Source organism: Bombyx mandarina, chromosome 06 (genome assembly GCF_030267445.1).
Source record: "Bombyx mandarina strain Sakado chromosome 06, ASM3026744v2".
NCBI classification, from domain to species: Eukaryota; Metazoa; Arthropoda; class Insecta; order Lepidoptera; family Bombycidae; genus Bombyx; species Bombyx mandarina.
In genome coordinates, this window is record NC_143213.1 from 3,326,159 (window position 1) to 3,345,671 (window position 19,513).

Genomic DNA, 19,513 nt, shown 5'->3' on the forward strand with positions numbered 1-19,513 from the left:
ATGTATGACTAAAAATACACTAGGCGTAATTTTGTCATACGATAATTCGATCTTGCAACAGTTACATTTTTTTTATTTTCATGTACTTAACAAGGACCCTTACTCCAATTCGATTTTGACTTCCACCTCATGTCTTACAGTAGTTGGTGGTATTCAGTGTCTATGAATGCGGGTAATTAAGCACTTAATATCAGGAGGAACGGCCAGTTACATCAGTAAAAATAAATCAAATTTAACAATCCCATCAGGTGGGCCGCATGCTCGTCTGCCTACAAGGGCAATAAAAAAAAAATCCCACCATTTTATCTGTAAAATAAAGTTTTTGATCAGTATCTCAGTACGTAACATTGATTAATATGTTCACTCAATTGAATGCAACAACTTCGGTTCGTGATTATGTTCATCGCTAATCTTCAACAAGGTATTATCGGTTCTGTCTGTTATGACGTGGGCCCTGCAATTTTTCGATCGGTTCGAAGAGCACAGCCATCGCCTGCAATGCTTAGTCAGGAACCTTTCGTTGTAAGTGTATCCTCCTACGAGAAGCAAGGGCCGACCCCGTCTTGATATTAACATCCGAACTGGAATTAAATTATTTCATTAATATTTTGCTCAAGTTTTATGAGTACAAACGCTACATATGTACATAATTTTTATTTAAAATTGTAAATTGATACTGTGTTTTTTTTTTCACTTTAGTAAATGATACAGGTGTTGAAAACGAAATTCTATGAAAAATGAAATAACGATCAATCAAAGACATTGTTTTATTCAATAACGCGAAAAAAATAATTATATTTCTAATATAAAATATCTAATTCAACTTAACGATACAAAAATAGTACATGTTATACATAACTTTTAAACTTGTATTTCTTTTTATTATAATTTTTTTTCTTGTGTTAATACAAATTTTGCGGTTAAGAAATTGCAGACGTTAACGAGACAAAAAATACAATCTACACAATCAAATTCAAATTACGAAAACTGTTTACCGCCACACTTTCAAAGGAACATTAATCGATTTTAAGACGTTTTCTTAGTACCGTCATCGGATATGTTATCTTATATTTTATCTTTTTGAAAATGAAATCATAACTTAATGCACACCCTGTATAATTAGTAAGTACCTTTTGCAAGTATATGATTTCTTTTCTGCACCTTTATTTAATCATATTGCGTTTTTAATTTTATAAGTTAATAAAACATAAACAATTAGGTATATATTAAAAATTCAGAGAATTTAGTCCGTGTTCGATAATTTATACTCTTAACGAAAATCGTTAAATTTTAACCACAACTTAAATAATTAGACAAAGTCTAATACTTGATTTGACTCGAACATACTAGGATAGGTGAGTGCTATGTCAAAAAAGAAGAAATTAAATAGCACCCGGCATAGTAGCCTTTTGCGTAATACAATATCTTGGCAGCTACAAAAAAAAATTCTCTAATGCATAGTATTGAAAAAATTATCATACTTTTAAAAATATAAATCAGAATACATAATAGAGCGTAATACTTAATTGACATATCAAAACACGGTCACGCACATCACTCATGACCGCCATAATATTTCGGACACAAAATAGGAATATTCATTTGTAGACAGTTGGTTTCGTCTGGAGGCCCGTGATTGTGTCGCCCCGTGGCCGCTATAACGCAGTTGTCATCCGTCATTAATATGCTCGCCCGACAGTTTTTCACCCTCGAACAATACCACCGCCATCCAGCCTTCAAAGGGTAAGGGTATTTCGAGTATGTATACTTCTTGTAGACCAATAACGGTCGTCCCCGTTTCGACATTTTAAGAAGCACTGTAAATTTTAAAACAGTTCAAATATTACCATAATAAAAAAAAATATAACCCAACCTTGTTCTTAAAAAAAAAAACACTTAGATAATCGTGTTAGTAACGTATTGGTAAAACGTATAGGATATGGTGAGGACATAAAAGTAAAATATAACATAAAGTTCAGGATTCCAAGTAGTAGTAAATGCATAAATAAGCTTCCAAAATATAGTTTTGTTCCCGCATTTTAATTTTTTTGAGATTCATGAACAACTTTACAAGCATAATTTGACCAATGTCTCAACCATCAGATTTAAAAGGCTTCTAATTTAGTGATTTCTGAACGAACTTAAAATTATTTAAAAGGCGAGCCAAAATTGTTGAAATTCAATTAAAAAAAATACAAAATGTGGCAACTTTTTTAATCCACGTGCGATATAATTTTATAGTGTTAATTCAGATTTTTATTTGGATTTTTGTATTATTTCAAATAAAACATTGTTACCGTTATTGAACCTCAGAATAGAACCCTAAGCCACTTTTCCCTGTGATATTGGCTCATTGAATTGTTCTTGACTTTTGTCAATTTATCTACAGTGAAAAACATTAATTTGATAATGCAGTATAAAGTAATTTATTTGCAACGCTTTATAAATTACAAAACTCAACCTGTTTTAAATAATAATAAAAACAACTCACAAATAAGTATTAACCAGAACCTGATGAATATTTAGTTCAACAATTCGATTTCTAGAAACATTTTATTTATTTATCTACATTTAAAAAAAAACATGTCACTAGAATCTATGGAAAAATTTTCAGTAGTAGCTTTACCACAGACATGATGCTATAATGTTAATAAATTAAAACAGCAATTAATCAGCTTCTATTATGAGCGGTTCTCGAAGCGCTTCAATCACATTCTGCGGCTTGAGATAGTACTTCGGAGGCTCGTGGCAATGTTCTTCGTAAGCTGAAGTGATGTAATTAGATGTGTCTGTAAAGACGCATGCGCGGCAGTTCTTTATAGTAGAACAGACCCATCTAGTACGATCCCCTTTGATGTACTGTTTCCGATAAGTGTACTGTCTGAATAAAAGCATTTCTTTGCCTTTCCTAGACGTGATCACTAATGCTGTATCTGAAATTCAAGTTATCAATACGTCATCACGTTATAGGATCTCCAAACCAAGTCACACACGGTCATCTGGCCCCAAACTTGGATTACCTATAGGAACCAGTAATGGATACAAACGTCGTTTATAACTTTTTTTTTCCTACCTAAGCTGAGAGCCTTGAGAGGTTATTTTAGAGTAATCTTAACTAGTAGGTGAGCTCACGGGGCTCAAACCTGACGGCGTTGCTAACGCGAACCCTAGCAAGAGCCGTGTTTCGCAGAATGTACCACCCGACCTACTGAGAAGATCCGGGGAGAAACTCAGTAGGCTGTGTCTGAGGGTTAATTTACTCGTCGAGCCCTTCGTCGCATGCGACGGGTTCGACGAGAACGATGACCGGTGCTTGAGGTACCTAAAAGCACCGTTAGTGGATCGGTAAAATCCGAAATGACGTGTCGTTTGTCACACTTTACTAGTCCGATATGGGAATCGAATCTATACCCCTCGGCCCAGCAGTCAAGGGCGCTACTATGCCGCCGAGTCAGTTTATAACATGATGAGGTTAAAGGTGTCTTTTCGAATTCAGTAAAGTTAAAAGGCCATCAGTAGGTACTAGCATTTCTCAAATAAGCTATTTTTAGATTATAATAATTCCACACAATTTGGCGATTGCATGCAGTAGAGATGCGAATGTTGCGATGGATGTGTGGAGTAGCGAGAATGGATAGAATACGGAATGAATGTGTTAGAGGAAGTCTGAAAGTGGCACTTGTGACAGAGAAGGTGAGAGTGCGCGTTTGGGATGGTATGGACATGTGATGAGACGAAATGAAAATGAGGTTGGTAAGAGAATGTTAACTATGAATATGGAAGGATATAGAGGAAGAGGTAGACCTAAGAAAAAATGGATGGATTGCGTGAAAGACGATATGGGTAAGAAGGGAGTGAGCGAAGAAATGGTATATGATAGAAGAGTATGGAAGGGGAAAACATGTTCCGCCGACCCCAGGTGACTGGGAGAAGGGCAGAATAATGATGATGATGAATAGTTCTACACAATCTCTTACCGTTCTGCTCGCTGTCGATGTCTTCGAATCTGTGCGGCTCGGGATGATCGTGTTGTTCACAGGCCATCACAATTTTGAATTCATCATTAAGGTACAAGAACGAATTGCAATTCTTGTCCAGCGAACACACCCATCTGGTACCGCTCTTAGCTTTATATGCCTTCCTGTATCTGAAGCCATTGTATTGTAACATGTCTTTTCCTTTACGGGACTTAATGAATAACACTTCATTATCATCGAATCCTTCTTCTTCCTCTGTCATCACTGTTGACGACTCTTCTAAGGATGTAGCTGGATTTTAAATAAAAAAATTAAAGATAAATCGTTCTTAATAATAATATATACTATATTTAATAAATACTCCCTACCACTACGCCTACTACTGTTTTCGAAATTTTAAAGTATTTTGTTTTTAAATTTCCAATGGTTAAAGAACATTTCGAAAATCTATTCCACGAAATCTGCAACTACATGAGGCATATATTTAACGCATTAAAAAAACAGATATTATTCACCTTTTTGTGCATCATTTTCGTCCGCTTCTAAGCTTTCAGATTGTGGATGATCATGTTGTTCACAGGTCATCATAATTTTTGAATCATCATTGACATACAGGAACGAATTACAGTTTTTATCAACAGAACAGACCCATCTAGTACCGCTCTTAGCTTTATATGCCTTCCTATATCTGTATCCATTGTACTGCAATAATTCAATTCCTGTGCGTAATTTTATAAAAGTTACTTCTTTATCATCAAATGCCCCTTCCTCTTGAAATATGACCGTGGACAATTCCGATTTATCTGTTGGCAACGTGTGAAAGGTTAAGTTAACCAGTAAATTGCGTTAAACCGAAAGTGTTTTTTCTCAAGAAAAAAATATAATTTTAATTTACATATTCAGCAAAAAGATGACACAAAGAAATCAAATTACTCTATAGTTTATAAAAATACTAAAAATAATAGTAAGAACGTTCTGAGAAATACGGCATAGGATGCCTAGATTAGTTAGTTCCCTTTGCCGTTTGCCATCTAAGTAATTTGCAATGCCAACAGTTCCAGATCATGACCATGGTCGTTAAGCCGATGTATGATGACGTTGAGACTCAACCATCGTTACGGACAGAATCAAAGAAACTGACCCTTAAACAGACAATATCTATAACACGCATTAGTATCATAGTAATGTGTGTTATAGATATTGTCTGTTGTAAATTGTAATTGTAATGCAATTGTAAAAAGTAATTGTAATTATTTTAGTCGCGTTTCCGATCCGGTGGTAAAGCCCCGTGAGCTCACCTACTCGCTCGGTGAAGCTGACATAACTCCTCGAGGCTACCAGCATCGATAGGAAAAAAGACGTCCGTTTGACTTGACAAAATTAAAGGGTTTTTTTTAAACTACTATACCCATCAGAAAAAAAATCATTGCTCGTGACGTCATTTGTGGAGCCAAAAGAAACTACTGTAGAAATAACAACAATGTACACTTTGACCCTTACATCCTTACATCTCAAGGTCGGGGGATTTTAAATCGCGCTCATGTTTTGTTAAAGGTGTATTTCCCGAAGTCAACAGATTTAAATCATAATATGTTCTTATTTTGAATTCCCCTGATCTCCTCTATCATTTATAACTCGGTATATAAATTTAGTAACCAATTATCCGCTCTTTACGTTAAGTTAACAATAACACTAAATACAACGCATTAGGTCATAATAGTACGTAATCTAAGATTAACACGGCGTTTATGTGGCCACAATTGACGTTATACAATCATTGAGAAAATTCTAAGCAAATTCAATTATAGCTTTCCATATAAAAACAAGGGTTTATTTTTCAAATAAAACAGCCTACAGTTAGCGTGTAGATTTTATTTTAGTTAATAATTTATAATCAATTTTAAATGTCATGATGAGCTTGCTAATTTAAACTTCATCTCGGATATAAGGCTAAGTTCATATGATTGCGCGGTACCGCGCGTCACCGCGTGGTGGAAGCGTTCACATGACAGAATATGTACGCGCGAGAGTCTGGCATTTTTTAACTATACCTACTTTAGGATGTCACTTGCATCTTTTGATTTTTTATATGATTGTGTTAAAAACTATTTAAAATCGATAGACGCGATATCGTCTTCGCTAGGTACTCATTTTTCTTTGATCTATGCGTCTGTCCGTCTCAAACCACGCGGATCAGCTGAACAGGTAGATACAGTTTTGCAGAACTTGAACAATGTTATGTGAACACATTGTTATGTGAACAATGAACACTGTTTAGATTGATATTGTACCGCGCGGTCATATGGACTTAGCCTAATGCATTTCGATTATTTTTCTAAATCATAAAATTTTATTCGTATCTGATTGTTATGGCACCAAGATTAAACATATTCGAAAATAGATTGAACGACCTTGGGATTCTTATGATTTCAATTAACCATTATCATTATCAACATTATCTTTTAAAGAATAAGCGATTATTACACATTTATTAAGCATAACGGTTTAACAAATCGGTTTATCTAAGTTGTTGCCGTTCTAATTACAGATTACATAATAATTTCATTTTTTCGGGTACAGAACTTTAATACGTTCAATTAAAACGTGTTAAATAAATTTAATTAGCTACCATACTTAACGTTTATTCCTAAAATAACGTTTTAAATACGTACTTTTGACTTTGTGGCTTAGAGAATCTTACATAGCTACAGTAATGTTTATCGTAGCTAATGTTGGTCCAATGATCGAAATGCGATCTAGACCTTAACATTCGGATTAATTTTATGTATAATATTTTCACTTTTTTCATTGTTCGAAATTGATATAAAAAAGAGGTTACGATTATTGTCTATTTTTAAGCGTTTGTCGTTATTTTTAAAAATAAATGATACATTATTAATTCGACAATCCACGTGTTTTATTAGTCGTTGACACACTTTCTTGAAATGGGATACTGTTTCCAAAACTGATCTCTTCGATAACTGCTAAAAACGTTTGACAATCAAAGGAGAAAAAGGCACTGAACTGTTTTGTTTTTGCCTATTTATATATCAATATAGTACACTAAAATTTTTGCAGGAAGCACACCTGTTTTTATAGAAAAAAAAGAACATCAGCGACACTATGTAGTAAAAAAAGTATTTTTAAAAAATATTTTTAAATTTTAAGATTGTTCACACAAAAACGATAGGATTATGATACCCGATGTTCAAATAATAACAAATTCCTTAATTTTGACAAAACATGTGTTTCGTGAACTTTGAATGTTTTTAACTTTTTTTTCCTACCGACCCTATTCAGTCGCAATTGAGCATATGGCTGATTTCTTAAATAAGCAATTAGACAATTACCAGAAAACCAGAAATTGGGGAAAACGAAGATAGAAAGGTTCTGGTAATGTCATCTAGATTGAAAGCTTGTTCTTCCATGTAAGATACCTTAATTTTATACATATTTCGTAAAACCTTATCCATGGTTTTTCCAAATTACGTAAACTAAACTTTATATGCAGAAAACCCAAAGTCGTACTTTGTGCCCACATATGCCGTATTTAAATGCTCTGTGAACCATTTAAAACGATTTCTTTTTCCTCTGATGGTTTTCATTATACAATTATCTTTCGCTCCCATTCGCATGCAGAAAATTATTTACTAATTGTAAACAACCCAAAAAATCTGACGAAATATCATTCAAAATATCTTATAAAATGTCAGATGTACTGAATTCCGCAAACAGCACAAAAACTAATAATATAAATCAATATAAAATTTCCTATACACAAAATATATTACTAATTAGATCCAGACAAATTGACGTTTTGCTTTTCTTCCATTTTAATTAACTTTTGTTTTTTCTTTCCCGATATCTTCGGTAAAAGGTAGCCGTGGCTTTTAAGGAAGCAATGTGAACAGTAAAAAGGCTCCCCGGGACATTGCGGACAGTATGTGTTCACTTTTGTGGTCATGTTTTTAGCTTTTACACTACCATGTAATGACGAAAAGCCCTTGTAACAACCAACGCAACGTCTGCGTATTTTCGCCCCTTCTTTCTTTTCCAAATGATGCCTGATCGGGTTAAAATTCTTAAAATCATCTGTGGACAAAACCGTTTCTTAGTATCCAATCGAAAAAAATATATATCTAACGCAGCAAAATGTTGTTAAGCATTTATGTATTTCTAGGAAGCATTAAATTTTTATACAGTTTCTTAAATAATACCAAAGTATCACGAGGTTATGTTTATTCCCATTAATTACATTATTAAAGGACACAAATTATAATAGCCAGTTATATGTAATGTATATATACAATTCAATGTAATAGAACACTATTTGTATACCAGTACGCGAAATACATTTATTAATTAATAATATTAAATTTTACAATTAAAAACGTTAATACCCTGTCGTTCAAGTTACATTTCACTTAAAATAATAATTTACAACGCCAATATATTTACTACCATTATAATTACAGATATATCTATATTTTAAAATAATTGATTTTCATTAATCTTGTACCATATCGATTTGTTGTCTTTATAAATGTAATTAATTAAATAAACGTATTATTTGTGTAATAAAATAAAACGAAAATAAAACTAATTTTCGAAATTATTGAACGCTATAAATTTTATACAACAGATTGTATAGAACAATAAATACAACAGGGTATAAGTTGTTAACATTAAAAAGTCAAACGCTAATTTATTCCTGTTTTTTTTAAACGTGATTTTATTGTACACTTCCAGACAAAAATAGTTGTAATAAAGACGCCACTCAATATCGTATAATATCCAACTTTAATGGTAATAAGAAAAATAAAATAAAAATACCTAAGTACTTCATAAACTTTTTTATATGTATAAGCTATAAGCAGTCCAATAGTTATTATAGCAGCACGTTGCAAAATAACGTTATCAATATTATTAGTTTTTACACAGCTTACGATGTTCCGATAACAGTATTGTAATAATATAAAATAATTCAACGAAAAACACAAATAGTGTGGTTTGTATGTACGCATATTTTTTGGTAAGCATGTAATCGTATAACAAAAATATATACACTACGCTTTTGTAGGCGGAATAATAATATTAACTTTATAAAATTTGGTATGCTTCAAATAGCTTTTTCAACGTACAAACCGTCGGGAGTCTTTTGGTAGACTGGAGGTTTGTGTGAGTGATTGTTCGATACACATACGAGTTCGTAATCGTCGTTGACGTGAAGGCAGACGTTGCATTTCCATCGGATTCTTCCTGAGCAGTACCAGCGTTCGCCGCCAGACATCGGCGAGGGATTGGTAAACGAATACCCGTTCAACATTAGTAGCGTAGCGCCGTCTACTGCGGTGACAACTGTCACTGAAACATTCGAATTAATTACACAATAACATGACCGAAAATAACCAGATTCGCTGTAGATTGGATTGGCCATATTTCATTACCATCTTTCTTTTCGTATAACATTGACCGGCACATGGACTTAGGTTATTAAAAAAAAATCCGGATAATTTAATTTTCTTCGTAAAGTAACTCTGTTATGATATTTTATTAAAAACTTGACAAAACAACATTTACATTAAATATGTTTATTAAAAAATAGTTAAAAGTACATAACTTTATTTAACATGGTGGCTGTCGCGAAATTCTGGTCACAACTCTTGCTATAGCAACCCCGATCTTCAGGTGTTGCCATGACACTGTCATTTCCGTAGAACGAACTCATTGACCAATTAGTCCTTCGTGATAACTCACTAGCTACGTAGTTTAGTAGAGAAATTGGTGACACAGCCACACCAATTTTTTTTACATCGACTGATCAGACCAGTTCGGTTTGTGTGCAGATTAAGTACACATTAGGCGTGATTAAAGTACTAATTTTTCGGTAAATGAGTGTGCCTATTGACGATGTGCAGAAATCTGTTCTCATGGTCGGTATATATCTTTGCCTTGCACTGTAGCTGCGAGAACGATGAACAATACCAACATATTTTGTAACGTGTCATATGATGCTTCCAATACGTGTAGTCTTCGTGCATTAAAATTCGACCTTTCTTATACGATATTAAAAACGTATCTGCAATGAGAAATATGTTGGACCGTATAAAATTGTTTAGTAATTTTTAATTCGCATTCGTTCAATATTTCTTGAGCACGAAATTTTATGCTTCTAGAGAACAGGTCATACACCATATTAGTGGCACTTCTTTTTTATGTACCTACCGCCGTTACTGTAGCCTTCCTGACCACGAAACCAGCTGTTAATCTAAATAAATCTAAATCCTATCCAGGTTTCAGAATAGTCTGGAATACTCTAACAGTTTACAATTCTTGCTTTTTCCATTATACTTAATAGATTCGCTTGACGGCATATTGCTTTCAATTTCGTCATCAATCCATATAGATATAGAAAGTCGTATTTCTATTTTCTACTACTATATTATTTCTAGAACGGGTATTTCTAGTGAATTAATCGAACAAGAAGGAATAGTCATAAGTAAAAGGCATAAATACAATGTTAAAAATTTATTAATAAATGTATTCAAAGTCATGTTTTAAATATAGGATATTATTGTAACATTTCTAATAGGGATGTTTCGTAGGTACATGATGATTGCTTAACTACATTAGATACGTCATATTTCCTTAATTTTTCCTAATGATAACCACATTGCATTGATTGCATTGCACATTTCTATTAAAAGTTACCCCCGACACCTGATGTAAGATTTACCTCAGTGAGGAACCACCTCAGAATTTACCAATAAATATTGAAACATGCCCCACAAATTTCACACATCCATACAAAACGGGCCAGTTCAAAATTAAAATTTCCACTGAGAAGAACTGGTAAGAAACTCAGTAGAGAAAAATTATACCATTAAAACTTAAAATTAAAGTGACATAAAAAAAAAAAAATTATGTAAACATAGCTACATCTTTTCCTACGAGTTTAGATTCAAAAATATCTAACCCAAGTAAATTATAGACATTAAATTATAAAATTACATCATAATAGTCATGACCATAATACTAAATAGATAAAATAATGTTTTATATATAAAATAATATTTAATAAAATATAAATATATAAAAATAGATAATAAATAGATAAAATAATATTTGTGACATATTTTTTTAAAAACCTTCATAGTTAATAACTGGAGATTATCTAAATAGTACTTAAAAACTAAAGTAGCTTTGTAAATAGTATTCAATTTCAAAAATTATTAAACAAAATCCAAATATTTTGGTACTTTTTTTTACTGTTTATCCATGAATTATTCTGTCTTGTTTAATAATTATCGACGAGCTTAATGATATCGATTTTTTTTTAAGTTCAAAGCCAAATGAGAAATAAATATTTACTACATAAATTTTATATCTTGAGGTATCAGTGGTTATGGTTGAATTTCGGCAACTAGGCTGTAATATAAATCCTCCTTATTTTAGATATCCAAAAGATTTGAGTTTAAAAGTTCTCGAATTATAGAATATTTCATTATTGTAAGAATTAGTTATCTAAAGGTTTTATTGGATTTTCCCATTATGCAGTGTTACACAATCATAATAAAAAAAAATCGTCGGTGGGATCAATGGACGTTATTGAATAAGGAGCGTGTTGACTGCTACTTTGCAACAGAAGTTAGGGATTCGCGAAATATCAAGTTACTCAAATTGTACGTATTCAAGTTTAGTTTAACAAATGGATATTGTTAACTGGATGAGAGAAGCCAAGGATCGTGCTCAGTGGCGAACAATTGGATAGGCCTATGTCCAGCAGTGGACTGCTATAGGCTGATCATGATGAACCGTTTACGGAAGGTTTATTCCGCGAAGAAGAATCGTCCATAAAAACACATACTAAAAGTTAAAATATTCACCTACCCTATTAAGAAATTAGTTTGACTTTTTATTCTAAACGATATGTCAAGAATGCCTAACTGCAATCAATCAGGGTTACTCGCAGCCTCAATGTCATTTTCAAATATAACAAAGCCCATGTAAATTAAAGTATTTTCATGTCGTTCAACTTGTCTTTTGGTTTTGTGATCCCTTCCGGATAAGTGCCAATATCCCGAGAAAAAATCATGCGTTCCTGTTTCAAGGATGAGACAGCCATTGTACAATTGGCAGTCCGACCTGGTATATAAGAGTGAGTGATACTTATGTATGTGGTAGTAAAAAGTGCTCCGAAAAATAATCTTGAGTGTAATCAAAGTCTTCTTATTACACGAAATGCTTTTAATACAACTATATATTATGTAAATTACAATACCATTATCATCATGCCAAAAAATTATAGCCTGCTCTATTATGATTGTCCCATAATCAACACTGTTATAATTGTGGTAATAAGGTGATGGGTATTGGCATGGACAACAAAGGCATTAGCTGACAAAACTGTCAAAAAACTACTTCCAAATTTGAAACGTTTTAAAATTTAATAGCTTATTTCAACTGTCAATGACAACAACTAAGTGATGACAGATTACTTTGAAATTTTATGTAGTGCGCTGTGCTCATGATTGAGCAAGACCGCTTCAACTTTTCAGCCCCTTCTATCAGTTAAGCAAATATTTGCGACCCCAAGGGTATATCCACTCAAGTGAACATCGCAAAATTCAGGATTCGAGGACCCAGATTGTGGTCGCGATCGCTACCAATATCTCGCAAGTCCTCATCCATAATTTTTGTTTAAAAATAAAAATTAAACACTTAAAAGAGGAGTTCGGTTTTTTTTTAAAAAGTCGGATTTTTCATCACAGTTATTAAAATACATTGACAGGCTTTTAAACCAAGGTTTACTAATACGGCTCTTAGTAAAATAGTACATGTTGCTCGTAACGTAACTCTCACACGTACCTTTCAGAAATGCAATGAATGGCTAACAGTAATAGTTTTTTTGGACAATTTCTTTCGCGAAGTAGCAGCAGTTTGAAAATGAAAGAAGCGAATATGTATCTGTTGTGTGCTTTGTATATGTTTCAATGCACCTACCGTTAGTTTCTCTGCATTAACTTTGGTCGACTGGTCAACCAATGTATCCAAATACATTGTTATATTTAAAAAGGAATATGTACTTTCATATCAATACCTTAGTTCCAAAGATTAAGAAGTCTGGAGTTTAAAGAGAGTATGAAAAGAAAATCGTTTAAATATAGTTTAATTCCACACCCATTTACATCAATGAGTGTGCTTAGTGCGAGTTTTTTAACGTTCCCGATAACATAAAAGTTAACTCAAATTTGTATGAAGTTGGGAAGTTTGCATACGTTTGCCGCTAGGGGCGCTGTTCCAACTGCATACAAGTTTGAGTTAACTTTTACGCTATCGAGAACGTTAAAAAACTCGCACTAAACACACCTGGAGGAAAAAAGTGTTTCTTTTTATAACAGATAAAGAGATATTTTTTTTCGACTGATTATATACTCGTATTTAGCACTATTTAAAAAATTGGTTTGCTAGGTAACGATTTGTAATATAACATTACGACTAACGTATATCAATTTCTTTAAGGTGATATGACAATATTTGTGTGTTACCTTTTGGGATAAGAGATCGATATCATATGTGTAAAATGTAACAGATCGAGAGCTCGTTTGTTCAGATGATATAAAAATACGTTTATTCGGTAGCAAAGTAAACATGTTTGGGTTCATTATCAGAACACTGCCGTTCATGATTGTGTTTACCCTTTGTCACGACCACATTTAAAGTGTCATCTGTGGTAACGCTTGCAGTGCATTCGTCCGTTTTGCTAGCAGTGCATTTCCAAACAACGCCTTTTTTCGATTTTGTTCGCCTTGAGTACGTGTAGTTTTCGTATAATAGTAGGTATTTTCCTTTTCTGTTTGATTTTACCAAAACCGGACCTGTAATTTTATATTCATGATTGTACCTACATACTGTTATTTATTACTTAATTTTAAGTCGGTCAGTGGGTTCGAAATTAAAAAAACACAATGTGTTGCATTATTTATTTATTGTATTTTAACAAACGCTCAGGTACATGCATACTTAAATGCCTTAAAGTTTTGAATAACGTGATTCATTGTTTTGCAATGAAAATACCTGTATATTGCCCTTCTTGTGTACAATTGAAATAGTGACCTTATAAATTATAAAATATATACATAGTAGTAATAATATTATAGATGGGTATAGACGTACAAAATCATTTTCTTTGCAAATTAAATACAGATCATACAAAAAAAATTATACGTAACATTCCAACAATATCAGCCATAAATGAATGCATATGTCTTAAGTCTACTGAATATCATAGGTTTGCTCCTCTCTAAGAATTTAAATTACTTAAGGTTCTCTTATTTCCATAACAACTTACGTCTATTTTTTAATAATTTGAACTTATTGAATAAAGGATTTTTTTAATATAGCGTTTATCACAGTTAAGTAACTAACATTTATTTAAGTCTCCTTTGGTTTTCTCTCGATGACCCTCACATATTCGCCTAGGTCGTTCACATAGAAGACTGGAGGTGAATGACTGTGCTCATCATTGATCACAATGAATTCTCCATTATTACCTAACAGTACTTGCGCATTACACTTTTTTGAGCATCGAGATGAACATGTCCAAGTCGTTCTGTTTTTACTTTGACAGTTTTTTGCATATGTATATTTTTCATAAACTAATAAATTGCATCCTTTCTTCGAAGGAATGAAATGTATTTCTGTAATTTTACGTAATTTTTAAGTAAAATTATACATAATAATATATATTCATAAACATACTGCACAAAGTTTTGAGGTTAAGCGGAGAGAAAAAAAAAACTTGAACATTACATAAAATTTATTTAGAGTTAATATACAACAAATTTCAATACATTCAATGCTTGTCGTTTGTCAAATCTTTGCTGGATAATAATTTCCAGTCTATTAATTAAAAAAATGACGAATACATTTAATAGGCCATCATTTTTAAATAAGGTAACAAGCAATTTATTTCAAAACATTTAACTTCGAAAAATCCTAGCCTGCATAATTGGTAGGGTGGATTATTCCAATCCCCTTGTTTTTTCCAACCATAAAAATTACTTATGTAGTTTTTCTGTCAAATCAAATAGCACAAGCTATAGCAATAATATTTGCTTACTGCAGACTCCTATACAAACGAATTATACAAGGACAACATCACGAATCCACAAATTCAATATCTGGGGAAATTTTTAATTTAGGTGGTGGGTGATTGTGATTAGTGTGAAAAGATGTCACTTCAAATGGTTTTTCGGTTTCATTTGTGGTGGCATGAGCTTTGCAACCTTTCTTATGATGACTGGAACATGTCCAATAATTGCCATTCTTTTTGTGATTCCTCCACGAATAAGTATAGCCACGGAATAGAAGCATACCCTGGCCTCTCTTGTACCTTGATGGTATGATCATTGCATCTGTAAATATTTTCAATCGAAACATTTAAATGATGCATTAAAATTTAAAATATTGATGTGTTTCTACACAAATATATATTATACATTACCTCATTGAAAATAAAATTTTCCTTTTGGACTTTTGGTTATAATCATGATACAATTTACAACTATCTGTATTGAAACCTTTATAGTTTATACCTTCTTGTTGTGAAGTTATGAGTACATTTGAAGAATACGAAAATAGTAGGAACTTAGCAAAACCAAAGGTATATACAGTGAAACATTTCGAACTTTTTGCAAATTTTCAATAATGTAAACAATTTGCAGCCCTTACACTTATTGAAGAAGCATTCTTATTTCATAAACAGCTGCCATTTTCCTATGACACATTTGTCGAGTCAGCTTAGCTGTGTTTAAAAATTTGTTTCAACTAATAAAAGTCCACTTTGAATCACTTATGTTCCGTTACAGAAATTCAGACTAAATGGTAAACTGAGATTTTTTACTGTCAGGTTTGATAACAATAGTTGGTGAAGTCAAAACTTGAAGGCAAATAAAAAAAACATTCGAGAAGTTTGTTTACAACAGATCATGCTTAACAAGTGACACATTCACTTTAACGGTAGGCAGCGGCTTGGCTCTGCTCCTGGCATTGCTGACGTCCATGAGCGTCGGTAACCACTCACCATCAGGTGGGCCGTATGCTCGTCTGCCTATACAGCAATAAAAAAAGAAAACTTAAGTCTATTTTCAATTTGAAAATAGTAAAATCTATGTTAGTAAAACTTTGGTAGGTCATATAGTAAAACAATAGATTGATGGTTGAATAATTTATTTGATTTTTAAAAATTATCAGCATAAAATTTTAGACCATCTTCTAGTATGAATCATTTTGCAGACATTCACTTAATTTCATGTAAAACAGAAAGAATTCATTTTTAAAAAAACCTAAAATACAGGCTGTAAGTTTGCAACTCACTTTAATATTGATATAAGTATTATCAACAAACAATTTCAAATAAAAATTAAAGACTTACCAATGACAGCATCTCGCCAAAATATGACTTACCTACAAAAAATTACAAACATTATATACACATTATATAAATACACATTCGCAAAATTAAGGAATCACATAATTCTTAATAATTTCTCATCTAACTGCAGATATAAACCCACATACTGTGACTTACTTAGCGACATGAGGAACTTGTTCTGTATGTCTGAATATGTTCTGTATACAATTATTATACAAGCAATATAGCTAAGTTAGTTTGCAAAACGAACTCAACGAGCTTGTCTGATTGGTACTCCCATATTAATTAATTTCATCATCATTATTAGCCCACAGTCGTCCTCCTCATCCACCTCTTTCTGGCTACCGTTCAGAGGTCATCGCACTACTAGCATTTAAATATTGCCCTTTTTTGTGGTTAAGACGATTTTATTCGTTTTACACTCTTATCCAACAGTCTAATTTGTTGTAGGGTTTTTTGTTATATATATATGTAAAGAATGTATTTATTGCTTGCTAGTAAAATTAGTAACATTAAATATACACAATAAATATATGGATATTACAACCAGCTCTTACATTATATAAAATAACTTGAATACTAATAACCTTTAGTTGTTTTGGATTGGTTTTATTGCACAGAAACATTGTGTTTTGAACCCATAATTTAACAAACAATTCTTACCTCTCAATCTAAGTAATCGGGAATTAAGTGCTTTAGTCAATTTATAAAAGCATTATCACAAACACAGCGCACATTAAGGATTTATGTTTTGAAATTTATGCACATGAAAATAAAATTCTTAGCTATTTTATGGGCAAGGTATCAAACAACCGCGATTTTAAAACACTACTACACAACTAACTGTATTCCTCTATACGATGCATATAATGAAGCAAACTAATATAAAAGTTTAATAGGAATAAGACAAAACCGTTAAACGCGTAAATTGCAAAATAAACAAATTGTATTTTAGGTTATTTTAAGCGTCGAGTGAAACGTCACAAACGTCACGTCATAGAGTCAAAATCTTTAAAACCACAGACTACTACGCAAATTCAGTTTTGTACATAGTACTTCTACCCATACAGTTATTATTTTAAAAGTTGTACGTACCGTAGGTAATTATTAACTCCATCAACTCCATGCTTCTACCATAGCACCTTGCTCACTGAGTTTCTCGCCGGATCTTCTCAGTGAGTCACGTTTCCGATCCGGTGGTAGATTCTGCGAAGCACGGCTCTTGCTAGGGTTCGTGCTAGCAATGTCGTCAGGTTTGAGCCCCGTGAGCTCACCTACTAGTTAAGGTTACGCTGAAATAGCCTCTCAACTCTCAAGGCTCTCAGCTAGGTAGGGAAAAAAAACATAGCACCTACCTATTCAACATTACACAGATGGTGAATTGTAAATTAAATGTAATTAAAGGTAAATTGGGAAGCTGTAACACAGTTACAATAAAGTATTTGGATTGAATCTTTGAAATCAGTAACGGGTGGCTCATGAACATGAACAAATCAGTGACTAACATTTAATGACTCCGATGTGTTCAACAATTTAAACTGCTACCATTTTATGTGATTTGGCCAAATTAGAGCTTATTTTTTTCTTATTTTTTTGATACCAGTGTTATCAATCCAGGGGTAAGCAAAAGTAAGGGAAAATGCAACATTCTTCCTGAATCTGAAGATACTAAACCAGACATTTTATGAAAAAATAATGATTTTTATATACCGATAATGTTCCTCAATCGTTCGTTGGATGGAATTTAACATTTGAGCATGAGACGTACATACAGGAACTGCAATATACAAATGAATAGCCGTGGCTTATATATAGACTATTGATCACAATATGTAAAACCGTTACAGCACCGAATAAGCAAGAACTTTGAACCTACAAATGCAGACCATTTTAGGTACGAGACTATTAATAATTAACCAGCCGCAGCCGTATGGGACGCTGCGATGCTTTTAAGCCAAAGCTTAAATACTTATAAAAACTCTATAATAAATAATGGATGCTTTTGATTTGTGAGCAGAGTGCTAGAAACATATTTGAAAGACCATGTTGCGAAATATTGCAACTATGTAACAAAAATAAAAGTATTCCACACGAGGATCAACTAAAAAGTTCGAACATGTAGGTAACATAATAAAAAACCCTATGAGTTGTAACAGTTAATAATCCAAGACAAAATACAAGCAAAAAGCGTAAGTAGACAAAAAGAACATGAGGGTTGGAAAGCGTGCGCTAATGGTTTATGAAAAGCATCCGTACTTTGTATAGATCTATTGTGTTTAAGGATCAAGGCACGTTATTAATTACAAGCTCTCGATAGCTTGGCGATTGATCATCTGCTAGATGGTTCTTGAAAAGTTGAAGATTAGCATTCAATGACTTAAGCTTGATTTCTAGAGTTCTCTACAACCGTTAAATTGGAGGCATATTTAAACTAAAGGTGCACTTAAATTGGAAATAGTAATTTTCATTTTCATTAGTTGTTCCAAGAATTTATTTTAAGTAAAAAAAATTAGATTTTTTTAGATACGTAATGTGAAAAATACAGCAACTGTGTAGATTAATATATTTAAAATAATATAATTTTTTTATAATATAATTATTTTGAGCGATCCTCATTGCGACCGTGATAACGGAAATATTTTGATGCTATTATTATGATTCGTGGATTAGATTTATGGACTTTAGAAATAACATACACCTATGAGGTACCTCTGAAACTCTAAATACCTACTACTTAAATCAGACAGTTGTGTACTTGTAAACATTTAAAACATTTTACGTTGTCAAAAATGTCAAATAATATTTAGATTTTGTAAATTAATGATTTCCGCGACCATATCCGCGATATGAATTTATTCTAAAAAAACAGAAAGTGTTCGCGTTAATAGTTAAATCAGAAATTATCGAATGTGGACTTTTAATGTAGAAGAAAAGTGATATCAATAAAGTTAACCTCAAAAATGTTTGTGTAAATTTCTGTTTTGGTGTTTTCAGAAAGCGTTTTCAGTGTTGGTGTGTAGTGAATTGTGCTAGTGTTGTGAAAGTAATCAGAAATAGCTTGACCCTATTGGTCTATCATCGTAGCTGAGGGTAAGTACGT

The 19,513-nt window shown here is 32.5% G+C and overlaps 3 protein-coding genes across 7 annotated transcripts in view; 1 reads left to right on the forward strand and 2 right to left on the reverse strand.

The window, feature by feature from the left end:
• Positions 1–751: 751 nt before the first annotated feature.
• LOC149502791 (uncharacterized) lies at positions 752–17,419 on the reverse strand. Its single transcript, XM_089728080.1, has 5 exons — positions 17,077–17,419; positions 4,493–4,780; positions 3,978–4,268; positions 2,627–2,933; positions 752–1,817 (listed from the first exon to the last, which is right to left on the reverse strand). The coding sequence occupies exons 2-4, from the start codon at positions 4,563–4,565 to the stop codon at positions 2,668–2,670; spliced, it is 630 nt and encodes a 209-aa protein (XP_089584206.1). The 5' UTR covers positions 4,566–4,780; positions 17,077–17,419; the 3' UTR covers positions 752–1,817; positions 2,627–2,667.
• LOC114239888 (uncharacterized) overlaps positions 5,835–19,513 on the reverse strand; it is a 471,744-nt gene continuing 458,065 nt past the window's right edge. The window contains exon 5 of one of the 5 annotated variants that reach the window (XM_089728042.1): positions 5,835–8,069. In XM_089728042.1, coding sequence (XP_089584168.1) covers positions 7,768–8,069 — 302 coding nt within the window. In that variant the 3' untranslated portion in view covers positions 5,835–7,767. Of the gene's footprint in view, positions 8,070–8,201; positions 9,342–13,120; positions 13,856–13,948; positions 14,678–14,778; positions 15,395–19,513 lie in introns of those variants that run through there. The other 4 variants (XM_089728069.1, XM_089728068.1, XM_089728052.1 and 1 more) reach the window with 4 other exon arrangements.
• LOC114239887 (uncharacterized) overlaps positions 19,134–19,513 on the forward strand; it is a 29,069-nt gene continuing 28,689 nt past the window's right edge. The window contains exon 1 of the mRNA XM_089728478.1: positions 19,134–19,503. The gene's annotated coding sequence lies outside the window, so the exon portion shown is untranslated. The remainder of the gene's footprint in view (positions 19,504–19,513) is intronic.